Here is a 26,835-nt window from a genome sequence, read left to right on the forward strand (position 1 = left end):
AAACATACATAAAATACTTTAAAGCATAAATATACACATCTTTGAAATTTGAACAAACAAAAATGTAAAAACATGTCGTTTCTGATTACATGTCTGGAGACCAAATCTACAAAAACTGAGAGAAAAGAATGCTCAATATTCATTTTTCCGATGTCCAAATTAATCTGTATCCAGTATTTTGATCGTTCCCATTGTCTAATGGACCCATTAAATAGTTCTGACCCATATCTCTTGAGGGTCCCCAACTGTTCTGGGTCCATAGAAAAAGAGAATGGGACAATTGGGGCGGAGCCACTGTAGCCACCTGCTGATTGCCAGAAAGTGATGACGAGATTAAACACCAGTATAGCGCTAAGGTAGCAATTCCGTTTTCCTCTTTACAGCGGTGTTCTTCTTAGCCGCCCACAATCTTCTTTCAAGCAACATTAAATTCCTGTTATACACAATGTACAAAAAGTAAAGGCCCGGTCCCACTGGCTGGAGCACGGAAAAAAAATTATCTCCGGGGTACAGGCTGTTAGCAGCGGACTGGTAGTGCAACAGGCAATATACGGCCGCAGAATCGACTAGCATACACGCGGTACAAATTTTGTCCGCCGTTAGACGCGGGAATAATTCTTTTTTCAAAAATTGAGACAGCGGGTAACTGCGTATGGTACAGCGGTACTGCCGTGCAATGTCTGTGGAACGGCGGTGCAACAGCAGTGTCTGCGAGATCGGGCCGTGGAGCAAACGGCGGCACACGCGCTCGGACGCTGAAATTCCGTGTGGTGCGCGGCCATCCCCCCGGCCAGTCTGCGTTTGTATCACTGCTTACAGCGTCTGTTTAGCGGATGATTGAGGGCGGACTTGCTTACACGGAATTAAGGAGTGCTCTGGCAGAGGAGCGGACTCTGGTGTCTGTATCACTGTGATTCCGCGAGCGTGCATAAAGTTGGCATGTCTAAGCGCGAGTGGCAGATTATCCAACTTTTTAACCCGTGATATGGCCGTCAAATCCTGTGGGACCGGGCCATAAAGCAAGAGAAAGACGAGCTGCTGGATGACCTCCATTGTTGTTGCTTTTCTAGTCGTCGCATTACAGTGACGCAATGACACGCTAGCGGTCTACACCACGCATCGCCGTGAAAACAAACCGCTCAGTGGGAGTGAGCGAGTAAGGTACCACACTAATACTTCCCGAACTGCTTAGTGGAAACGAGCCTTTAGTGAGGACACTTAAATACAAAATATATATAGATATCGATATATCTATATTTTATATATATACATATATATATACATACTTGTACACACATATATGTATAAGAATAAATATGTGCAAGTGTATGTGTTTGTATATATATATATATATATATATATATATATATTTACATACATACTTATACACACACACACATATATATATTTATATATGTATAAGTGTATATGTGTATATATATATATATATATATGTGTATAGATATTTCTGTGTAACTATATATTTATAAAGATCTATCTATACATATAATATAGTTGGAATTTGATGCCCAGGTGAGTTCAGCTCTTATAACACAGAAACAGCTGAACACATTCTATAACACTATAACACTAAAAACACCATTTTGATCAGACTGGGTCTTTAACTATTTATATTTATTTATTTTTAGGTTATTGTTTATGAGGGAGACTATTAGGTCATGTTTTGCAAGATCAGGGTTTTTCTGGATCACGTTTACATCGTCATTAGAACATTTTAAACAATGTTGAGATGTAATTTTGTGTTATCGTCCTGATGCTCTCAGATGGTTTCTGCTCCTTTCATTTGGGTTTGTGAATATGTTGCTCTTCATAATGTTTCTCTGAATGAACAAACGGGTTACCGGTGTTTCAGGCCTCATTGAGGAACCCTCAGTCAGCGTGAACGCAGCATCACTTCGCCTCTGCTGGTTGATCCGCCTGCTGCCGCTGGCATGGCTCAGACACACGCCGCAGAACTTCACGTACCTTCAGAAGTTCTGGTGTCACTTTTCAGATTCCTGATTATCGGAGATGATAACCGTTTGGTGCAGGACTTAAGAAGAAAGTTATTGACAGAGAGCTCCTCGTGGCATTTATCAAAGTAGTTTATGGTTGTGTGTTGTTCTGTTCCATGTGCTTATCTACAGGTCACAAAGTTCAGGATTGATAAAGTTATTACAGCTGGAAAAAACGACCTAAATAAACATAGTGAGGAAGAAAACAGATTTTTGGCTGCTTGTCCTCCAACAGCTGGATTTGCATGTTGGGTGCTCACACATGGCCACAACAAAGCCAAGCAAACACTGAGTTGTGTTCAGACTCGTCAGGGATCATGGGCTTCAGGGAGATTAAGGTCTGAAGGAGTAGCTGACGGAGATGGAATTTCTCTGAATTCTGAATATTGTTTAGTTGCACGTGCCGCAAGTCAAACTCTGAACCACTGTTGGGGGTCACCCTGCCTCTGCCAGTCAGCTGACTGACTTCCGTCTCACACATGACTCCTACTTTCATCGTTCAGGAAGGAGACTTGGGGGTTTATGAAGCAGCAGACAGGTGAACGCGGCTGACGGCTGCATGAAAGACGCAGCCTCGGGGCTCTGTGTTTGGAGGCGTAAAACCTGTGAAAGCAGAAGCTGTCGGGGCGCTCCCGCCGCAGCCTCTTCCTTCTGCAGGGATTCGTGACCTCGACGTGTTCGCACTCGCCACCCTGCATTGTGAAGTCCTCAGAGAAAGTTCCAGGAGATCGGAGAAGAGCTGACCTCACCTGGGCATCCAAATCCAGCTCTGCACGGCGGCTCTAGCGTGTTCAAAGAGGATTTTCCTTTCATTCCCACCAAAGCCCTTCCTGTGCAGACGCTCATTTATCACTGATGAAAATCCCACCTTTATTCCACACCATTGTTTGCCCTGGCAACTAATAACTTCTCTAAAGATGGAGGGGGAGCCTTTCGTTTGCTCAGCTCCATCCGTCCATCCAATCTTCGCCCACGCCGATTCATTCCTCATTCAGACGCTCTCCAATAACAGCTAGTCAAAGAAAGATTCCTGCCTCGCCGCAGGCCTAATGGAAGCTCAAACCAAGCATAGAGAAGGTTTTTCTGATGGTACAGTCATTAAATGAGCAATCAAAACATGTCAATCAGAATCAAGTGTGATCTAAGAAAATGTGGGGAAAATTCCACTCTTTTGTCACGTTCTTTATAGTGAGAACCACAGAACCACAACAGTTTCAGTTTATACCATCAGAAGTTTGAAAAAGCGACCAGCTGGTACCAAACGGCGGACCTCAGACCGGTGATTTGTTCTGCTGCTCCATGGAAGTGATGAATCCAACAGTTAGCCCTCAGCTATGAGGTTTTCTTGCGCAAACACGCTGCTGCATTTATCATGTCATTAAAACATCAGTTTCAGGGTTTTCTGCAGAAATGAAACAGCGTTACATCAGACTTCTGCAGAAAATCCGCTTTTTTTGGACCCAAACAAAAGAAAGCTTTTCACGTTTTCTGGCTATGTCTAAAGAGAGCTGTAGCTTAATGAAGATGAAGATCAACGAAGAAGCTGACTTTTTTTTTTTTTATTAATATTCAAAACAAAAAAACAGCTTTTTTGTTTCAGTTTATGCAGGAATCTCTGGGTTTATGTATTGAAAAATATGAAAGTTTCCGAGAATTCCACTCTTTTCTTGTTGATTTGAAAAAAAATTATAAGAATTTTCTGCAACTAATGTTGAGGTGGAAATGCTGCAGCAGATAACACATACGGGTGTGCTGCAGAACCAGATTCCTCCACTTCTGGGTCCAAACAAACATTTTTTCTTAACGATGATATGATAGAGAATTTTTTTTGGTTGTATTTAATGGTTCATCCAGTGATGACGTTGATGCATCGGCTCTCTTTCTACATGAGATCATTGATTTGGATCATTATCTTCCACTTGTGTGGGTCATGGAGGCTGAAGCCTCAGATAGGAAGTGTAGAAGTCCCTTTTCCTCCTCTGAGGGGTTCCCAGACCACCAGAGACGTCCAATCTCAGTGCCTCCCTCCAGTTGAAAAGGTTCACTACACTTCACTTAGAAGGTATTGGAGTTCCCTCTGAATGATGGTCTCAGACTCTGAGACATCCTGGTTTTTCAAAAACCTTGCCTCTCTTCTGCTCCCTGGATCAGGCGTGTTTAGGATATTTTGAAGTTTAGCTATATTTTTCAGCTACATGCTAGCTGTTTTGGCTAATTAAGCATCCATCTTCTTGGCCGCTTCTTCCCTTTCGGGGTCGCGGGGGTGCCGGAGCCTAACCCGGCTACTGAAGGGCGAAGGCGGGGTACACCCTGGACAGGTCGCCAGTCTGTCTCAGGGCCTCAATCACACAGACATTCACTCTCACATTCACACCTAGGGGCAATTTAGAGTCACCAATTAACCTATGAAGCATGTTTTTGGACGGTGGGAGGAAGCCGGAGTCCCCGGTGAAAACCCACGCATGCACGGGGAGAACATGCAAACTCCACACAGAAAGGTCCCAGCCGGGAGTCGAACCGGGGCCTTCTCACTGTGAGGCAAGAGCGCTAACCACTGCGCCACCGTGCAGCCCCTAATTAAGCATTTTTTATTTATTTTAATTTTTTTTTTAGGCTAATTTGACATTAAGCTAATATTTTAGCTAGCTATCAACTTCAGCGTTTTCAGCTATCAATTTCAGCATCTTCAACAGCCAAATTCAGCTTACAGAATTCACACTAACATTATTGCAGGTAATGCTATATATCTAGTTCATAATTATGTTAAATGGTTACAGTTTTTGTGTGTTAAATAAATGTTTATCCTGTTCGACCTAAGGTGAGTTTTGGATTTTGGCCCCTTGTGTGATTGAGTTTGACACCTCTGCTCTAGATGTTCTCAACTCCTCATCCGTCTACTCTCCATGTGGGATCTGACCCTAAACTCTCTCTCTGGGAGACTCCAGCCCCCCCTGAAAGAAGCTCATGCCTGGACTTTCTATTCTATACTTGACACAAATTGGGAAATGTCTTGTGTTGCAGTTCCTCCAATGACCACTGGAGGCACGTTACATAAAGTGAGCAGATCTCCTTTGACTCCCATGTTAAAAATTCCAGTTTTGCACAGAAACAAGTTTTTACAAATATAGCATCTCAGGTGAACTGGAATACTTTTTTAATGTAATTTTTGATTTTAACAGAGCCTAAAGTTGCATAAATTTTAGGACCCTGCAGAGCTTTAGAGTCCCACTCTGAGAGTCTCTGGACTTATGGTAAAATAATTCCCAGTGGTCTTTTAATTATGATCATGCTGTTTTTACCCAAAATCAAAAAACTTGTGTCATGTCTACAACACAGTTTCTGCAGAGCGGAAGAGTTCATCAGAAATTCACCTCTGAGTTGTGGGAGGAACTGTTGTTTTGGGGCAATCCCAGCCCCCCTTCCCCTCCTTGTTGCTGAGAACTTTCTATTTACGCCCTCTCCTACTAGCTTACAGCCCCTCACAACAAGAATAGCAGAGTTGGAGCTATCCAGTAGTACAGTTTTGATCCAGGATCCAGCTTAGATGAGGAAAACAAAGACGTTCATGGATCTATTTCTGTGCAAGTGGATGCATCAGAATGAAGTAGAGCAGGAAGCTTGTGACCCACCCAGGGTATTTTCTATGTAACACATTTTTTTAACGTCATTTTTTTTTTGTCACAAGGATTTGAATACAGAATTACTCAGTAACATACTTTTAATAGTAATTTTCTATATACATGTCCTCCATTGTTAGAAACATGCCACAAGAACATGTAAAAACACCAAAAACACCGGCGTAGTCAGAGTGAATCCTCAAGTTTTGCTTTGTCCCACCTAAAGTTGTTGAGGCAGGCAGGGGAAACTTTAAAAAACTAATCCGTCCCACCTCAGGCGTCATTTTTACTCTGCAGAATCCTATAGTTTGCACAGTTCAGACTCTTCTTTACAACACATGTTACAAAGTAGGATGCACTAATCTGTCAAAATCTGTCAACTTCTCTCATTTGTGAGCAGATGACATGGCAACTCAAATTCCTCCTGCTCACGTCTGGTTGACTTCTAGAAGATGCACAGAGGACAACAAACGTTCTCTGACTCACGAGTCCTTCATAAAACCTCTCGTATGTCCTTAACTAGAGTTTAAACAGTTTAAGAAGCTGTTTCTATGAATAAATACCTGGATTTTTGTAATTTATCATGTTTAAAAACAATATGAAGATGCTGAGGACAGGTCCGCTGCTCTAATGTCCAAAGATCATCTGATGAATAATCGATCAGGACAGGCTGATGCATGAGTGCTGCTGAGGAACCATGAGGAAATACTTCAATGCAACTCAGACAGGAAGTCCAGCACTCCTCTGGGACGAAGTTAGATCCTCCATTGCAGGGAGAGAAACATTCAGACAAACCGACTTTAAAAAAGTAGATTTTTGTTTGCCTGGCAATTGAAGACGCAAGTGCTGATAGCTGGAGATTCTGAAATTGATAGCTAAAAACGCTAAGTCTGATAGCTGAAAATGCTGAAGTTGATAGCTAGCTAAAATATTAGCTTAATGTCAAATTAGCCTTAAAAACAAACAAACAAAAAAAAATTAGCCAAAACATGTAGCTAAAATATTAGCTAAACTCCAAAGTAGCCTAAAAAATAGAAAAATGCTAAAGTAGCCAAAACAGCTAGCATGTAGCTGAAATTTTAGCTAAACTCCAAATTAGCCTAAAAAACGGAAAAAATCCGAATTTAGCCAAAATAGCTAACATGTAGCTGAAACATTAGTGAAACTAATATATAGCTTAAAAATCCTTAAATGCAAAATATTCCAAAAAACTAGCAGAATGTCATTATAACTTTCAACTTTACTACACTCTGACTCCATATAATATAACGACTAATCGGCTATTAAATTAGTCGTCGACTAATTTATTAGTCGTCTGTTAGTTGACTAATCGTGACAGCTCTAGTGTGAAACTGAGAAAGAGCCACAAAAACCCTCCAGTCCTTCGGGAGATTTCTCTACTGTTCTTCCTGATTCTGCTGACATTTGTTCAGATTTGTATTGTTTTGTTGTTGCTCTCTCCATTTCTCTTCACTTTGGTATTGATTATTGATTGAGTGCTGGGTGCGCTGAGCGGCGGCAGCCTGCTGGCTGACCTGTGGACCTCCTGCTGCCCCGCCTCTTATCTTATCGTTCGCGATTGCAAAGAGCCCAGCTGGCAGAAAGGCTCCTGATAGCAGCGTCTTTGCTCGGCGTGAAGCTGCAGGGCGAAGGTCGCACCTGCAGCAGCGATGCTGCGACCCCGAGCCAATCGGAGGTTATCTCTGAGCCGCACTCCAGGTGACCGTGTGCTCGCTCAGTTCCAACGAGGCAGGAGATAAAGACGACCTGTTGTGGATGGTTGGAGGCGAAAACATGGCGACGTGAGGAGAGACACGGATGCATGAACACATGACGATGAGTTGTCTCAAGGGGAAGGACTAACTCAGGGGTGTTGAAAGTCGGTCCTCGAGGACCGATGTCCTACATGTTTTCCAACCAACCTCTCATGGAAGCTTCTAATTGGCCAAACACACTCGATTAATTTAGTATTAGATTCAACTACAAAAAGTTTCAGTATGAACTACAAACATGTCTGGTAGCATCTTCAAGGTGGTTGCCATGACGATATGCACTGAGTTTTTTTCTCTTTTTAAACAGATTTTTTTTTAATAAAGTCTGATCAAATGAAGTTGTATTTATCAAAGATATTAAACAATGTTTACACTTTTAGATGTTTGATGTATTTTCTTTGGGTAAAAACCCCAAGGAGCAGATCAGTGCTGCTCAAGCTCTGAAACGACGTTTTTAAATGAGCCTCAGCTGAAGAACCAGCAGCTGTTGAGCTGATGCTGTCACCTCACTGAGATCTCTCCCGTCTGCAGGCCATTTTCCCAACAAAGCCATGCCGTCAGCCGGAACGCTGCCCTGGATCCAGGGGATTCTGTGCAACGCCAACAACCCATGCTTCAGGAACCCCACGCCGGGCGAGTCCCCGGGCATCGTGGGAAACTTTAACGACTCCATGTGAGCCTTTTGTGTTTGTGCTATGATATATCTTAGTCACAACAGTCTTTCTTTTATTTACTTCTGCTTCAAATCGACCAAAGTGTTTTATTCTTTAGGGCCGATATCGATTATTAGTAGTCAAGACTGCAGATAACCAACATTTGGAGCAGATATTCACTTGCAATAAAAGTAGAAAATATTGGCATCAAAATTGAAAACAACACAATAACCAACAATTATTTTATTAAAAAAAAGAAGTACAAAAAAAAATAACAAATGCATAGTTCCTAGAAGTGCAGAGACTAACAGGCGCAGCAGCATCTTTTATAAGTTTTGTTGTTAGTTAAATAAACAGTTTTCATTAGTGCTGCCACAAACGATTATTTAAATAGTCGACTAATCACCGATTATTTTTTCTGATTAGTCAACTAATTGGGTTATGGGCAAACTGGATGTAAAGCACACATCTTGACCATCATTAGCTTTAAACTAACTAAAAACTAGATATATAGCATTACCTGCGATAATGCTAGTGTGAATGCTGTAAGATGAATTTGGCAGCTGAAGATGCTGAAATTGATAGCTAAAATCGCTGAAGCTGATTGCCAGCTAAAATATTAGTTAGATGCCAGTTAAGCTCAAAAAATGAAAAAAAGCCTAAATTATCCAAAACTGCTAGCATGGAGCTGAAATATTAGCTAAACTCCAAAATATCCTAAAAAACCTTAATAAATGCCAAAATAGTCCAAAAAGCTAGCAGAATGCTGGTCAAATAAAAATGTAAATAAATAAATAAATTGCTTTCTTAAGTTTTATCAAGAAGATAAAACTGTTAAATTGTTAGTACTCCCAGTTAATTTTTTAACTACCAAACAAGACAAAAAAATGTTTTTTTTCTGCCTCTTATTACCTTTAGGGAACAAAAGTCTGTCTGGTTGAACTGGCAGATGAAGGGTTAAGCAGCAGAGATGATTGTCCAAAAATCAAAGTTGATCCACATGTTCTCCAATTAAACGCTTCTATTGTGCGTGCCTCTAAATTATGGAGACCTTGCTGTAGGATAGAGGATGATGATGATGATGATGATGATGATGATGATGATGATGATGCCGTAGTTATACCTATACACATAGCAGCGTAGGGGCTTACAGCTCATTCTGTTCTTATTTTCTCAGTATGGGGAGGACAAACATTAACAGCGTCATATTACATCTGCATTAATGTGCTATGCAGAGACCTGAATGTGCAGTTTGCATATGCATTCAGGTTGTGTGGCACATTGCTGGAGACAGAGCGGTGCTGCTGCACCTCAGCCAGAATAACCACTTCAAAATCGTCCCGTTAAGATTAAAAAAAGGCAAATCCTGATCTATACGTCAAAATAACAAATATCGGCGCCCACAATCGACAGGGCCGATAACCCATCAACCCCTAATCTCACATTTGTTTGATTCATTTTTGACTGTAACTGATTTTGTGTTGTTTCTGAATGAAAAGAATCTTAGAAAAACAACGATGAGCCTTTTTTTCTGCTCCACTTCCTGCTGTGAGTTCTGTGAAATGCGGCTTTCTGTTTGCATCAGCATCATCTGACTGACTCTTGTCAGCAGCTCATCCCTGACTTTTCCCTCAGTTGGTTCTGCATCTGTTTTACCCTCGCAGCTTTTCCTGTGACTGTGCTTCTCTGTCTTCTCCATGGACTTCCTGTCTATTTCTGTCTGCTGCAGACTCTGGCTGTCTCTGGTTCTCCGCCTCGACTGTCCTTTAAAACCAATGTTGCTTTTGTCATTTGCAGAATTTCTCGTTTGTTCTCCGACGCCAAAAAGATTCTTCTGTACAGTCAGAACGACAAAAACCTGGAGGGCTTCAAGGAGTTGGCTCGAACGCTGCAGGCGCTGCAGAGCAGCCGCTCAGGTAGGAAAGCACCTGTCGGGAGCCGTCACGGCGGGGGCGGGGCTTAGAGCTAGGCATGGATCTGCTACAGAAGGATTTGCTGGCTGTTCTGACTCGATGTCAGCTGAGTTTCCAGCAGTCCTCCCCCCCTCCTCCACCTACAGTATTCTTCCAGCTTACTGAACAAAAAGAAACTCTGCTTTGTGGGAAAATGTGCACGTCTGAACCACTGTAAGCTGTACCTGCTCTGACCTGCTGCCCCCTCCTTCCTGGGAAACCACAGGACTTGATTGGCCCCCAGCAGCTGGAGTAACGAGGGGGCGGGGAACGCATCCAGAGAGACGTGCATAGGTTGGAAACAGGTCCTTAAAATTCTTGAACAGCAGCGTGTTTTTGGAGGTCTGGAAGTTTTTCTAAGTGCTCAAATCGAAACTAGAAACTTTCAACTAGAAAACATGTTTTTCTTTGCCGGTTAAAGTGAAAACAGTTCTAATAACCAACTTACAGACCTCTGCTGCTAAATATTGAAAATGTTTCCGAAACCCCTTTTGGCTAAACTCTGGAAACTTAAAGGTTCAGTATACAAAACACCAACTTCTAAAAGCATTCATGGGGCTCATACGGCCACCTCAAAGACGTCATGAAAATGGAACGCACCATTTTCATTTGTGGGAAGTGTTTTTGAAGTATTTGTGAGGAAAATTAAAGTTATAGGCACTTATGATGTATGAGTGATGAAGTGGCAAATGCTGCAGTGACAGCAGAAGATACGCAAGTGCTTGTAGGATAGGGGTGTCAAACTCAACAATCACACAAGGAATAAACGAAAAGAAGATTTGGTGGCTGCCAAATTTGTATCTTAATGGTTGAAGATAAAAACTGGGCCCAAATTATGAAATTTGGTGGAGGAGTTTAAGTATCTTAGGATCTTGATCATGATTGAGGGATTATCGGAGTATGAGATCCACAGGTGGATTGGAGTGACGTTTACTGTTATGTGGTCGCTGCACCGACCCGTTGCGGTGAAGAGCCAGAAAGCAAATGTCTTTATTTACTGGTCGATCTTCGTTCCAATACTCGCCTATCGTCATGACTAAAAGAACGTGACCCAGACTACAAGCAGCTGAAATGAGCTTCCTCCCTTCAGTGGCTGGGTGCTCCCTTAGGGAAAGGGGGAAAAGCTCGAGCACCTGGAGAGAACTCGGAGCCTTCAGACCCTTGGTTTGAAGGGACCAGAGTTCTCTTGTTTGGTCCAGACCAGAGTTTCTGTGATCTTTACTCCATCAGAGACCAGAACCAGACCTGTCTGACTGAATGTTTCTTCAGACTTCAGCTCAGAGCTGCTATGATACTTGGCTCAGGAGTTCAGAGGGATTCTGTTGGGCCTCTTTCTTTGTGTGTCTGTGGACGAGGCCGGTCAGTGTTCCTGGGTTTATTCTGCTGAGCGTCACCAAGTTCAACCAGCTGGAGCCACATAGGCCCCAGTCCTGGACCACATCCAGTACCGGGTCAGAGGCCCTCAGCCGCCCTGCTGTCCTCCACCCGCCCAGGTCCCCACTGGTTACGTGGCGCTGTGCGAGCCCGTAAGTGCAAACGGGGCAGCAGCTGGAACCGTGGCGTTGAGGATTGAAGCTGACGGCTCACTCAGCTGGAGCTCATTTAACCAATCACATCACTGCTGATGTCAGACAGGACTCTGAGCCTGTAATCTGCAGACATGAGACCAAAGTATGGAAACCCAGAGGAGTCAAAAACAACCGACTGATAGAGGATAAATGTGGAAATATAAAGGCAGAAGCTCCGGTTTTTGTTTTTCTTCTTTGATTTTTTCTCAAGCCAATCACCCAATCAGGTTTGAGCTTTGCGCGGTCCGGTGTCACAAGTGGTTTTGCGGTTCTGACAAAAGTTCATAAACAGGAAGTGGTCAATTCTGAAACCTGATTGGCTGAAAACCCTGAGAAGAAAAGCAAGCTGAATCATACATCAAAGAAATGAGGAAGAAAAATGGAGACAGAGAAACTGAGGAGCTCTGTGAAGACGACCAGGAAGGAGATGGACGGGGGGGGGGGCTCAGGTTGAGACATGTAGGTTTCATGATGTGGATGCTCACGCGGCTCCACCTGTTCGGACCTGCAGCAGCAGAGGTGGGCGCAACCAGGCTCCAGCTTTCATCTTTAGTTTTTGCCTGGATGGAAACTTTACAGACATGTGACAACGTGCAGCCTCCGTCAACACCAACCGCTGACATATTGGCTCCAAACATGGTCGGCACTTCCTGTTCCGACAGGCTTCATCCATGCAGGTTTAAACCAGAAACAAAACAATCATTATTTTTATTGTAAACAACAACTGAGTTTTTTTTTCTGCCCAATGATGTAAACCTGGAGCTGTGGCAGCAGCCGGGTCTGCAGGCCTGTGTCCTCCACCAATCAGAGCAGAGCAGTGGAACCTGATCAGTCTGAATGAGAACTTCTCAGCAGCTGAAACTGAACCTGAACATGTGCTTTCACAAAGTGTGGAGGGTGGATGTCTCCTGCTCTCTCTGGACATCACCAAAGCTTTGTGAGGACAAGCCCCAGCACAGTCCAAGAACAAAAGCTCAGGATTTACAGGAGGAGGCGTCAGGTTTCTCTGACCTGCTCTGTTTGTCTGTTTTTTTTCTCCCACAGGCTTCCAGCTGAAGCATTTCCTGCAAGACAATGAGACCCTGTCGAGCTTTCTGCTAACAAACGCCTCCTTCCCCGAGAAAAGCGTCCGACAGATCAGGGAAGCCAACATCAACCTGGAGAAGGTGAGGAGATGTGTTCTGCACATGCTCAGTGCGAAGCAGCAGATTAAGAGTTCCATGGAAACGTCTACAAATGATTTAGATTCCTAGGTTAGTTGAGTCCAATTTATGTTGGTTGTCAGGTTAAATGTAGAACATGTGTATCAAAGTCAAGGCCCGGGGGCCGGATCCGGCCCTCTGGGTAATTCTATCCGGCCCTCCACATCATTTTATTTTATTCTTATTAATGACCCAATGTTATCTTGGGCTTATTTCTAACTTGTATAATTTTGACAAAAAATATTTTTTGGAGAGAAAAATATGAAAAGTTATTTAAGGTTTAAGTTGATTTATTCTGGAATAATATTCCTCCCTTTTTATCATTCATAATTATATTAAAAAGTTATGGTTTTAAAGTTTTAAAAATTGGCATTCTGCTAACTTTTTGCACTATTTTGGTATTTACTAAGATTTTTAGGCTATTTTGGAGTTTAGCTAATATTTTAGCTACATGCTAACTGTTTTGGCTAATTTAGGTTTCTTCTTTTAGTTTTCAGCTTTAGCATTTTCACCTATCACCTTCAGCGTTGTTAGCTATCAATTTCAGCATCTTCAGCTATCAGCACTAGCATGTTCAGCGGCCACATTGAGTTTACAGCATTCACACTAGTGTTATAGTAGTATAGTATAGTACAGTAGCATATATTTTTAGGCTATTCTGAAGTTTAGCTATTTTTTTCAGCTACATGGTAGCTGTTTTGGCTAATTAAGGCTTTTTTCAGTTTTTTTAGGCTAATTTGGCATTTAGCTAATATTTCAGATGGCTATCAGCTTCAGCGTTTTTAGCTATCAATTTCAGCATCTTCAGCTATCAGCACTAGCATCTTCAGCAGCCAAATTCAGCTTACAGCATTCACACTAGAATTATCGCAGGTAATGACTTTATATCTAGTTCAGAATTATATTAAAAAGTTACAGTTTTAAAGTTTTAAAATATTATTTTAGAGTGTTCAATAAATGGTTATCCTGTTCAGCCCGTGATCTAAAGTGTGTTTTGGGTTTTGGCCCCTTGTGTGATTGAGTTTGACACCCCTCATGTGGAAGAATCGGCTCCTGAACGAACATGAAAGAACTCTTTAATCACACCCTGAGCAGAAACTGGATCCATCTGGTTCCTGATTTACCTGTAGCACAAGAACTCTCATTCTGGATTTCTCACAGTTTTCAGATTAAGGCCACTAAAGATGCTCAGCTACAAAACAAGCCCACATTACTAACCCTCTACTGCCTTGCTCAGCTGTCAAGGAGACTGACTTTCTTTAGAGAATAATCTCCACTTTATCTCATACATGTTCGGGAAGATCATGGAAAGTCAGTTTAAGCCCAAAATCTGAGTTCTAGATCAGAGCAGCTTGAAAAGGAATGTGGGAAAGCTGTAGCTTTGAAAAAGAAGAATCTGAAGCTCAGATGTTCTGATGATCCTCCTTTCATTGTTTTCTTTTGTTATTTCAGGTGATTCTGGAAGGCTTCAACGTCCACCTGAAGGACATGTGTCCCTCAAAGGGGGGCAGCCAGAACCTGTCTGACTATGTGAGGATTTCAGACCCAAAGGTGGCAGCACGGGTTCAGCAGATCATCTGTCAGGCTCCGGCGGTCTGGTTGGATCTGGCTGAGCAGCACTTCCTGTCCAATCTGGACTTCTTCAGACCCGTCCGGGTAAGAAGTGCTGGACCTGATCTGAATCTACTCAGGTTCATTAATGTTTTCCCAAAACTAACGGTTCATCATGGGCGTGCAGCCCTGAGTGCCGTCTGCCAGGCGCCTGCAGCAGAATGGCTGTTGTGACCCCGCCCTCTCAGGTGGACCAGTGCAGGTGTGTGCTGTGTGTTTAGCGTGGGTGCAGGCGTGTGGCGGCCTGCCTGGCTCCTCGCGGGCTCAGTTTCCGTAGCCTGGAGACGGGTTTAGAGCTCTGGAGGTTTCGTGCTACAGCGTGCCACAGATGCCTGGCTCCTTTTGTGTGCAGAGATCTACAAGCTGCAGGCCGGCGTGTTTCCACGGCAGCACAGAGAGAAACCAGAACCTCGCCGGGTCAGCCAGGGACCACAATGACCTGACTCGTTTACTGATCGCTTACTGTAGTTTGACATGTTAAAGTATGATACCAGTCTTAGTTAAGCAAAAATGAGTCATAATTAATCCGGATGTTGTTTTCTTGTTCAGGTGTCGACTAAAACACCCAGTTCTTCTAAAACCTTATCAGAAAACAAAAGCGGCTCAAACCAAAAGAATGTCACTCCTTCCTTGTATTTGTGTCCAAGCTGCATGCAGGCTTTCTAGTTACTGTGTTAAAATGTCTAAACACTCAGATCTTCTCTGACACCTCTTTGGAACTTTATTACTTTCCCTGTCCATGAAGAAACCTTCAAACCCAAACTAATCTGAGCTCAGCTCACCGTCATCCATCAAAGCTTTGAAACGATCCTCCGATGGAAACTGAGTTCTTAACATGTCTCTGTGGCATTTTCCTTGAAGGAGAACAAATGTAATAAGAAATCATTTCGTTTTTGCATTTCCGAGTATCTGCTGCCTTGCTCAGCTCCAAAAGCCCCGCCACCTCAGAGGAGATTTTGGAAACCGAGGCTTCAGATCAACATGAAAAAACGGCTTTTTAAGACATTTAGGTTGTGGGGTTTTGGTTAAAAACTTCATAATCATAATTAAAACATTACTGACACTATTTTTTGTAAATAAAAAAATTGTCATAAGGGGACTTTAAATACTCTCATGTTCAACCTTTTAGGTTTTATAACAGATTCTGTAAGTTTATACAAACTTTATAGCTTTTTTTTCTTCTTCAAAATAATGACATGAAGCAATCAGATCAGCATTTTTGTGTTGATCTGTGCTTTTTGACAGCTTTTGTTTAAAACAAATTTAATGTTCTTTTTTTATACTTTTCTATTGTTTCTGCTGGACTAGCACCATAATGTCTGCCCAACAGAGATATTTCTGTGTAGGGCTGCCAGGATTAGTCACGACTGTCAACTATTACCATAAAGTAAATTAATTAATTTATGTTTAGATTTTTGACATGTCAGATAGACCTAATTGATTAATATTCAAATGACGTTTTAATCTACTCTCAGTGTTTTCTCATCAGAGTGACATCATCTTATTGCATTTGCATGAATAGATTTTAAAATAATTTTGATTCTAAACTAATTTTGTCGTGTTTTTATTTACTAGTAAAAAAAGGAAAAGGATGAGAAAACACCAAAAGTCATAATTGAAAATCTCATGCTTCTTACATTTTTAATTAATCTGCTGCATCTGATTAAACACAGGATGTGTTTTATTTTGAAAGGAACTTGTATGTGCTTCTTTCAAAAGTAAGAGAAGTTACATTTGTTATATGTAGAAAAACTTGATTATAGAGAACATTTCAAAGCTATATTTATAAATGAGTGGCTTAATTACCTCAAAAACATAAATAAAGTGTATTTTTTCAAACTTTCAGGTCAAACTTTGGAACTCTCTCTGAGTTTCGGTCCATCCTAACCTGGACCAAATGCTCCTTTTGGCCTTTAAATAATACCTGAATGTTTGTTGCAAGACATTCGTGAGATTTTTCAGATTTTGATCTCAAATCTGGTTAAATTAATTTAAAAAACTTTATTAGATAACTCAAAAAGTATGAAAAGTTTCTTGTTGGTGTCTGAAATGCTCTGTGTTCAAGCAGAAACATGGAGCTTCTTCAGTTTCTGTCTTCTGGTTGGTTTCGGAAAAAGCTTCACATTTTTTAGTTTCTTCAGTTTTACAAACACATTGCAGCAAAGCTGATGCAGAAGCAGAGCCTGGAAAAGGAGGTGGTCTTTGCTCCTCGGCTCTGAGCTTCTCCTTTCATTCTCCTGACTTGCCGCTGTAGACTGACGCTTGTCTTTGTCTCTCAGCGGGACGTCCACTCCGACCCCGAGGCCGTCCAGCAGGTAGCCACTGCAACCAACAACCTCCTGGACAGTCTGGCTTCGCTCGCCGTGGAGGTGAGGCCCACACCTGTTCAAGGTCTTTCTCTGTCCCCTCTCCTCCCCTGCAGTGGGGAGGGGGCCGCCGGGTTCATTTGGCAGCTCTGAGTGTTCCTGCAGGTCTTTGTGTCCACATGAAAGCAGCTGAACAAAGACTGGAACGCCTCAGCTGGTTTCTCTGTGGAGAACACAAACGGGGGGGGCAAACATCAGGCCTTCACAGGGATGGCCGGCGTGGGGGGGGTCACTGTGAGAACAGTTTTATAATCGGGGTTTATCAGACAGACTGTCACGCTCACAGATGACTGTGCTGAGGAGAAAACATGTGACTGAGTCAAAATCTGCTGCATCAGCAGCTGAGACCACCACTTTAGGCCTTTATTTTGAAATTCCTGGCAGGAGGAAGTGTGTCTGTTCCCTGATAGTAGAGGTCATCTGACCTGAGGTTTCTGGGGGAACGCCAACATCAGCCTCTGAGTTGTCGGATCTGTCACGGGTCATCCTCCAGTCAGAGCCATCAGAAGTTGAAGAGCAGCCAGCAGTTCCAGGTCATCTGCAGGTGCTGACAGGTGCTTCATGGGGGTGAGCAGCGGCGTGGGTCTGCTGTGGGACCAGCTCAGACACAGTCCCCTCCTCTGGTTTCTCCAACAGACTCGCACCTCCATGAGACCCCGCCCCCTTAAAAACAGCAAATATTTACTTGCATTTAGGGCTGTCACGAAAAGTTGACTAATCAACTATTAAAATAGTCAACAACTAATTTAATAGTCGATTAGTTGTTACTTTATATTATATGGAGTCTAAGTGTAGTAAAGTTGAACATTATAATGGCATTCTGCTAGCTTTATGGACTATTTTGGTATTTATTAAGGTTTTTAGGGTATTTTGGAGTTTAGCTAATATTTCAGCTGCATTCTAGCTGTTTTATCCAATTTAGGCTTGCTTTAATTTTTTCAGGGAAATTATCATATAACTAATATTTTACCTGGCTGTCAGCTTCAGCGATTTCAGCTATCAGCTTCAGCATTTTTACAAATCAATTTCAGCATCTTCAGTGCCCAAATTCATCTTACAGCATTCACACTAGTATTATAGCAGGTAATGCTAAATATCTAGTTTTTAGTTAGTTTAAAGCTAATGATGGTTAAGATGTGTGCTTTACATCCAGTTTGTGCATGACCTGATTAGTGGACTAATCTGAAAAAATAATCGGTGATTAGTCGACTATTAAAATAATCACTTGTGGCAGCACTACTTGCACTTTGCCATCAGCCAAAGCCCAATCAGTGAAAGTGATCTCCAAAGAGTTTTCTCAAAATATCTTTTGAATCCATGTGTTGCAACGTCACGTGTGTACGTGCACAGCCTGTACTCCCACTCACACTAACCTGAAAGCATGTTTGATCCCGTCAGGTCCGTTTCCAAAGTGCACAAGATTCCAAAGGTGTGTGGGATACGGCAGAGTTACCTGAGTAATGAGGTGAACCGCGTTCCTTCAAACAGCTGACGTCAGCTCCCGATTGTAATCGTGACTTTGCTCAAAGGCAGCATCCACTGGCAGCTTTCTGCTGGATCACTGAATGTTCCTCAAAGACTTCTACTCATCGAGCTATTCAGGAGTTTGGGTGTCCAAAGAAGCTCTGTGGTTCAGTCTAGGTCACATGCAGGCTCTTTGTTTACAGACTGAGCTGCTTCTGTAGGATCACTACGGGCTTGCACGTGAAGCGTGCCACCTCCAGAGCCTGGACAAATTCAGACAGGCCAGCTTAAAGCCCCATCGTGTGTCTATTGTCTGCATCGTGAATGGAAAAAGAAAGAAAACACGTGAACGCTCAAGTCAGCTTATTTATGAGGTCGTCTCAACACGCTACGACACGAAAGCAACAAGCATCAAAAGAACACAAGCTAACCCAGCCAGCAAGGCCAAGTGGGCCCCACATGGTTCAAAAGTGGGCAGAGAATGTGGGCCCCAATTGGGTTTGTCCACAGTTTCCATGGTGACCCCAGCTGTGTTTGTCCACATTGGCTTCGCTGCTTAGGGACTGGAGACCTGGACAGCGACCCTGCTAGCTCTGCTGACTACTGGGCGGCGGCACTTGCTTGCTTTGCCGGACCCTGGGCAGCGGAACTCGCTACGCTGTCCACCGGGCGACTGCCTAGCTTAGCCACCTAAGCTAATGTGGGCAAACACAGCTGGGGCCACCACGGAAACTGAGGACAAACCCAATTGGGGCCCACATTCTCTCCCCACTTTTAAACTATATGGGGCCCACTAGGATTTGGTGGCTGGTTGAAATGTAAAGAGTTAGGATTATTAACCCTTTAACCCTTGAGATGTCGCTGGTGACGCTTAAACACAAAATCTTTAACATACTGTAACTTTTCAACCGTTAACACGATAATTGCAGCATATTTTGAAGGAGAAAAGCGGTGCTTTTGTATATAAATATGGCTATAGTTTACTCTGAAAAGAAAATCACGGTATGGCCCGTTTAACCGGTTAAAACTTTAACTAGTGGCTGTGGAAAGGGACAAATACAAAAACACTCTAATATCTGAGAGTCGATTTACTCTCCAACTACGATGACTACTCGCATGGATGAGAAAGAGAACAGAAAATAGGCGAGGGGTTAAAAATGCTCCCCCAGCAGAATTGCTTTATGGCTCAGATCACACAGATTATCCATATCAGCTTTATCAAAAAACGTGATCTGAATTGTTAAAGACAGAGATGGCGTCTGTCTTCTGAACTGAAGCAGAGAGGTGGTTCCACCAGAGAGGATCCTGGGAGATTACTCAGGTCTATCAGCCACACAGAAGATTAGAGGTGAATTTCTGATAAACTCCTGCCGCTCTGGAGAAAATATGTCCAAGAAAACAACACAGTTTCTTTTATTTATGCTAAAAACAGCATCATCATAATTTAAATCCACTGAGAATTGATTGGAGTGGAACTTAAAAAAAAGCTCCTCCTCCTCTCTCACCTGACTGAAGGTGTTTACCTTCAATGTTTTTCTTTTTTATTCTTTAATAGTTTCACAACTTTATTAAAAGTTCCCTCTTCATCAGAATCACATTTAACTCTCCTAACCCGATGGACCTTTGTCCCTTTTTCCTTAACTCTTCCAGTTTCAGAGACTCTCACAGAGAAGAACTTTGGATGAATGAATGAATGAAATGGTTTATTTCAAGCAATCAGGTCATAATACATACATAACATATCACTTAATAAATCGCAAGTAGATCACTTGAAAGGGAGTGGAAGGAAGTGAACTTATATAATCCCACCCCGACTCGACCATTTTCTCTACATGAATTATCAATATCCGGTTCAGGACTTAATATGAAATATTAATAAAATCAGGCTATTAAGGATCATTAATATCATTAATGTTATCAAGTTTCAAAGCATCCACGACAAATCATTTATTAAGATGAATCAAATAAAAAAACATAAAACATGTTTTCATAGAAATTAGAACAACATGAAATCCGACTGACATAAAGATAATGGACAGAAAACAGACATTTCTGATCCTGTCAATAGTGCAATCATGAAAGAAAACATGAAAACATCACTGACATGTTCCAGAATTATCACGAGGAACTTGATTTTGTTATTTTCTGGAACGTCTACAACACGTGTCAAAGTCGAGGCCCGGGGGCCGGATCCGGCCCTCTGGGTAATTCTATCCGGCCCTCCAGATCATTTTATTTTATTAATATCTTGCGCTCATTGCTAACTTGTATAATTTTGACAAAATATATTTTTATGGAGAGTAAAATATTTGAAGTTATTTAAGGTTTAAGTTGATTTATTCTGGAATAATATTCCTGCCTTTTTATTATTCATATTTATGTTTAAAAGTTACAGTTTTAAAGCTTTTAAATTTGTTATTCTGATAGCTTTTTAGACTATTTTGGACTTTTTTTTAAGTTAAGTTCTGCTACATGCTCACTGTTTAGGCTAACCCAAGTTGTTTGTTTTTTTTAGTTTTTTAGGCTAATTTGACACTTAGCTAATACTTTAGCTGGTTATCAGCTTCAGCATTTTCAGCTATCAATTTCAGCATCTTCAGCAGCCAAATTCAGCTTACAGCATTCATACTAGCATTATCACAGGTAATGATATATATCTAGTTCATAATTATGTTAAAAAGATCAGTTTTAAAAGTTCTAAAAACATAGTTTTAGAGTGTTCAATAAATGTCTATCCTGTTCGTGATGTATGCATATAATCCCACCTCACCTGTCTGAAGCTGCAGATTGAAGCTGTTTGTTGTTGTTTAGAGAGGATGTCAGTGGATCTAGAGTTAGATTTAGATTGTATGTGAATGTCTAGCTGAAGCTCCGCCTCTCTAGTTCTGTTTTGGTCAGTAGCTTCTCCGCCCCCCATCCTCTGAGCCTCCATCAAATCTCACTCGTCTGCTCTTCATCTGTGGTCTTCAGTTGGCAGGAATGAAGAGCTGGATTGATCTGAGGAATGAGATCATCTTCTTGACCCAGAACGCCACATCGTCGCCCAGCGCCATGTACCAGGCCGTCTCCAGGATCGTGTGCGGTCACCCTGAGGGCGGCGGCCTCCAGATCAAATCCCTCAACTGGTATGAAGACAGCAACTACAAGGCTCTGTTCGGAAACCACAACAGCAGCGAGGACGAGACCACGCTCTACGACAACTCTTCCAGTAAGTTCCATGCTTTCCTGCCGGGTCTACAGGTCTGACCAACACATCTGAAGGATCTCTCCAACATGCAGAGTAAATCTGGGTTTGAAGGAATTAGATACAACACATGTTTTCCTCTTAAAGAAACTTCTTGTATGGTGGATTTCCTGTTGGATTTGAGTGAAAAACTGTATAATTTTTAAATAAAAGTTTATGTTTGGTTATTAGCAAATCGCTATTTATGTGAGAACAGTAGAGCTGCCACGATCAGTCAACTAAAACTAATTTAATAGTCGATTAGTTGTTACTTTATATTACATAGTGTCAGAATGTAGTAAAGTTGAAAGTTATAATAGCATTCTAGCATTTAATCTAACTCCAAATCTTGATTTTGTGGAATGGATTCTGGAGTTCTGCAGTCATTCTCTTATCCGCCTGTCCAGTGCTGCGTTCACAGACAGTCGGTGCTTTTCAGCTGCTCCCGCTTGTCTGCTGGCAGAACGCTGCTTTGTCCTCGATGAGTGATGTCTGTGCTCGTGTTTGCAGCTCCGTACTGTAACAGCCTGGTGAGCAGTATGGACTCCAGCCCCATGGCCCACATGATCTGGCAGGCTCTGAAGCCTCTGCTGCTGGGGAAGATCCTGTACACCCCTCACACCCCCGCCACTCAGAGGATCATCCATGAGGTTCCACATCATTTCCTGCCTGTCACCAGCACTTTGAGTTTAGCTTCCTTCATGGTGTTCCTCTCTGTGGTGAGTTCAGGTGAATAGGACGTTCCAGGAGCTCGGTGTGTTCAGGGACCTGGGGGGCATGTGGGAGGAGATGAGACCCAAAGTGTGGGACTTCATGGAGAACAGCCAGGAGATAAACATGGTCAGGGTGTGTATGCCCCGCCCACCGCCTCACCTGCACCTCTTTCTTGTATCGCCATCTCTTTGAAACTAAACCATCTTTTGTTTGTGGTCCAGGCGATGCTGATGAACAACATCACCGCCAGTTTTATCACCAGTAGGCTCGCCAGGACCGACTGGACCGTGGACAAATTTTCCCACTTCCTGTCCAATCAGGCGGACAACTCACATCGGCCGGAAGGCTTTTTCACCTGGAGGGAGGTGTTCAACGAGACCGACCAGGCCATCATGAGCATCTCCCGCTTCATGGAGGTAAATTGGTCACTGATGTCAGTAGGGCTGCCACGATTAGTCCACTCATCGACGACCGATCGACTATTAAAGTAGTCGAAGACTACTTCAATAGTCGATTCTTCGTTACTTTTTATTATATGGAGTCATTGTAGTAAAGTAGAAAGTTACAACGCCATTCTGACTATTTTGGAAAATATTAAGGCGTTTTTAGGCTATTTTGGAGTTTAGCTAATATTTCACATACACGCTAGCTACTTTGGCTAGATTGGATTTTGTTTAGTTTTTTTGGGATACCTTGGAGTTAAGTTAATGTGTCAGCTGCATGCAAGTTATTTTGGCTTATATTGGCTTTTTTTGTTTTCTAGGCTATTTATAACTTGGAGTTTAGCTAATATTTCAGTTACATGCTAGCTGTTTTGACAAATTAAGGCTTCTTTCAGTTTCTTAGGCTAATTTGACATTCTAATATTTTAGCTGGCTATCATCTTCAGCGTTTTTAGCTATTAATTTCAGCATCTTCAGGTATCAGCACTAGCATCTTCTGCGGCCAAATTCAGATTTCAGAACTCCCACTAGTATTATCACATCTAATGCTACATATCCATTATATATATGCTATATACCAGTTTACCCATGACCCAATTAATGGACTAATCTGAAAAATAATCTGTGATTAGTCGACTATTAAAATAATCGTTTGTGGCAGCTCTAGATGTCATGATCCATGAAGAGCAGCACAACTCATGTGTGTTTTTGTGTATCAGTGTGTCAATCTGGACAAGCTGGAGCCGGTCTCCAATGAGGAGCTACTGATCAACCGCTCCATGAAGCTCCTGGAGGACAGGAAGTTCTGGGCAGCCATCGTGTTTCCTGATATAGCCCCCAACGCCACAGCACTACCGCCTAAAGTCAACTACAAGATCCGCATGGACATCGACAATGTGGAACGGACCAACAAGATCAAAGACGCGTAAGAGCGCCCTTGGAGTAGAAATGACATGTGTTAAGCCATTATAGCCGTCCCTATTTCCAGAACACTGGTCTCTGATTTACTACAATTTTTTAATTGTGCACACGATCAACGTAATTCCATTAGATCTATCTACTGGACATGTTTCCATGTTATATTCACACGCTAGACATAAAGTCATGCAAAAACAGAAAATTCAGTCTGGAAAAATGGGATTCATTTAGCTGTGGAAACCCACAAAATGTTTAACTACAATATAGAATGAACGTTTTATGTGTAATTTTATAAAAACAACAAGAGTAAAATGTGTCAACAAACTAATCAGCATGTTTTCTTTTCTTAACTAAACAACTTTTAACAACTTATTTTTACATAGTTTTTACACTATGCAGGGCAGCTGCTGATGTTTGACGTCTTCAAATGTCTTAAATAATATTTCACTTTATTCACATTTCTCCTGCTACTGACTGGTGATCTGTTCAGGGTGAATCCTGCTTTCACCCAACAGTAGCTGCGTTGGCTCTGAAAGGGATTTAACTGGTTCTGAAAATGGATCAAAATGTTCACATTTGGCAGAAAGTGTCTCTAAACTGTGAGTTTTGCTTCTGGTTCAGGTCATTTTCAGATGATCCAAAACTCTCAAAAGTTCTGGATCCAATATTTCAATGTTATGTGTAATTGTTTGTTTGTATTGAATCATTTCTGTTAGTAGGTAAACAGATAGTTTGATGTAAGGGGCAAAAAGAAAACATACTTGGCCTTAAAATACCTTAAATTCATTGTGTTGAGAAAAGAAAAAAGGAAAAAAATCAGAATTGTGACTTTAAAGCCGTGAATCAAATGGAATTGAGGCTTGACTGAGTCGTTAGATCCCTACATATCACTAAACACTAGATGGCAGTGCAGAGTCATTTAAAAAGAACCAGCTTTACTTTGTTTAGTGCAGAAATACCTCCAGCAGCTCTGCACCTCAACAGTTCTGAATCCTAACGGTCCGCTCTCCTACATGCCCCTCAGGTACTGGGACCCGGGCCCTCGTGCTGACCCGTTTGAAGATATGCGATACATCTGGGGCGGTTTCACATACCTGCAGGATGTCATTGAGCAAGGCATCATCAGAGCGCTGACGGGCACTAAGGAGAAGACCGGCGTGTACATCCAGCAGATGCCTTACCCGTGCTACGTAGACGACATGTAAGGAGGCAGTCTGGTGGTTTTAGTCTCCTCCTCTTCAGCAGGACTCAGAGTCCCTCCTGTGTCTGTCTCAGCTTCCTGAGGGTGATGAGCCGCTCCATGCCGCTCTTCATGACGCTGGCTTGGATGTACTCGGTATCCATCATTCTGAAGAGTGTGGTGTACGAGAAGGAGGCGCGGCTGAAGGAGACCATGAGGATCATGGGACTGGACAACGGCATCCTGTGGTTCAGCTGGTTCATCAGCAGCCTCATTCCTCTGCTGATCAGCGCAGGACTGCTGGTGTTGCTGCTCAAGGTGAGAACTACAATCAACAAGAAGAGAATACTCTTATATTCTTAGTCGTAAAATGTTAAATCTAAAAAATTAAATGGAAAGAAAACAAGGGTTGTTTAGAGCTGATGCTCCTACATGAAACTCCTTTAGCAGTCAAAGGTGCTGCTTAACCTTGAATGGAAAGAAGTCAATATGACTTTTTCATTTATAAAGAGCGTTAGGATTAGTATTGTTCTGACAAGGATGAAACCTAAACCCCTATAATCAATCATCAAGATGCTACCAGCTCACTGTCCTTGTGGTAGAGTGTCAGCCCTGAGACTGGAAGGTTGTGGGTTCAAATCCGCATCAGACCAAAGACTCATAAGCCTCATGTCTGTGTTCCTGCAGAAGGGGAATCTGCTGCCTTACAGTGACCCAGGAGTCATCTTCCTCTTCCTGGGCTCGTTCGCTGTGGTCACCATCATGCAGTGTTTCCTCATCAGCACGGCGTTCGCCCGCGCCAATCTGGCAGCAGCCTGCGGCGGGATCATCTACTTCACGCTCTACCTACCTTACGTGCTCTGCGTGGCCTGGCAGGACTATATTGGCTATGGAGCCAAAGTGGTGGCTGTGAGTCATCTTCGCCTCACACATTTGATCATCTTTGCAGTGTTTGTCCTGAGTGAGTCCTCCTGTCCGGCAGAGCCTCCTGTCGCCTGTAGCGTTTGGGTTTGGCTGCGAGTACTTCGCGCTGTTTGAGGAGCAGGGAGTCGGAATCCAGTGGAGCAATCTGCTGTCGAGTCCTCTGCAGGAGGACGACTTCAGCCTCCGGACCACCATCCTCATGATGTACTTTGACTCCTTCCTATACGGGGTCCTCACCTGGTACATCGAGGCTGTGTTCCCAGGTAAGGTTTTCCCACAGGGGGGGACCCAGGACTTAAATAGTTCTTAAATACTTCTGCTCTGGAATCAGAGGGGGTGAAATGTTCTTCTTATCGCCCACAGGTCAGTACGGGATCCCTCGGCCGTGGTACTTCCCCTTCACAAAGTCCTATTGGTTTGGAGATAAAGATGAAAACTCCAGCAAAATCCCTCTGAATCGGCGAGGAAATCAAACTGGTAAGGAGACTGCGACCACGACACACCACAGGATGGGGGTCTTAAAGACCCACTCCAATGAAAACAGTGTTTTTGGTTTTTAATATTGTTCTTGTGGGGTTTTTCTGACTATGGAGGACATATATGAACAAAATTAAGATCAAAATTGCATTTCTGAATGTATTTTATTCAAATTGTTGCAAATCAGGAGCAGATGAAATGGGGTTTTTTTTAATTTGTATTTGTGAAAAATATGCTACACAGGCCAAAGTCTCCGTGTTCTGTTCCGTTCTGATGCATCCACTTGCAGACAAATAGATCTATGGACGTCTTGGTTTTCTCTGTCTGAGCTGGAATCTGGATCTAAACTGTACTGCTGGATGCTATTTTTGTTGCACCACTAATGCTAGCTTGGGGTTATTAGGCGCTGTAAGCTAGTGGGAGAGTATTAAATAAAGATCTGTCAGCAACAGGGAGGGACAGGAAACTGAGTTGCTCCATGCTCAAAGCCCCGCCCACAACTCTGAGATGAATTTCTGATAAAATACTGGTCTGCAGAAACTATGTTCTAGAACAGGGGTGTCAACTCAATCACACAGGAGCCAAAATCCAAAACACACCTTAGGTCGAGGGGCGAACAGGATAAATATTTATTGAACACTCTAAAACTACATTTTTAAAACTTTAAAACTGTAACTTTTTAACATAATTATGAACTAGATATATAGCATTACCTGTGATAATGCTAGTGTGAATG

The 26,835-nt window shown here is 42.5% G+C and overlaps 1 protein-coding gene across 2 annotated transcripts in view; it reads left to right on the forward strand.

The window, feature by feature from the left end:
• Positions 1-26,835, forward strand: part of abca1b (ATP-binding cassette, sub-family A (ABC1), member 1B) — a 50,726-nt gene that overhangs the window by 7,698 nt on the left and 16,193 nt on the right. For both annotated transcript variants that reach the window (XM_024283330.2, XM_024283332.2), the window contains exons 4-18: positions 7,936-8,077; positions 9,855-9,973; positions 12,622-12,743; positions 14,232-14,435; positions 16,670-16,759; positions 21,191-21,428; positions 21,954-22,093; positions 22,173-22,289; positions 22,379-22,573; positions 23,320-23,525; positions 24,543-24,719; positions 24,794-25,016; positions 25,386-25,607; positions 25,681-25,885; positions 25,986-26,099. In XM_024283330.2, the coding sequence (XP_024139098.1) occupies positions 7,936-8,077; positions 9,855-9,973; positions 12,622-12,743; positions 14,232-14,435; positions 16,670-16,759; positions 21,191-21,428; positions 21,954-22,093; positions 22,173-22,289; positions 22,379-22,573; positions 23,320-23,525; positions 24,543-24,719; positions 24,794-25,016; positions 25,386-25,607; positions 25,681-25,885; positions 25,986-26,099 (2,514 nt within the window). The remainder of the gene's footprint in view (positions 1-7,935; positions 8,078-9,854; positions 9,974-12,621; positions 12,744-14,231; positions 14,436-16,669; positions 16,760-21,190; positions 21,429-21,953; positions 22,094-22,172; positions 22,290-22,378; positions 22,574-23,319; positions 23,526-24,542; positions 24,720-24,793; positions 25,017-25,385; positions 25,608-25,680; positions 25,886-25,985; positions 26,100-26,835) is intronic.

Source organism: Oryzias melastigma, linkage group LG10 (genome assembly GCF_002922805.2).
Source record: "Oryzias melastigma strain HK-1 linkage group LG10, ASM292280v2, whole genome shotgun sequence".
NCBI classification, from domain to species: Eukaryota; Metazoa; Chordata; class Actinopteri; order Beloniformes; family Adrianichthyidae; genus Oryzias; species Oryzias melastigma.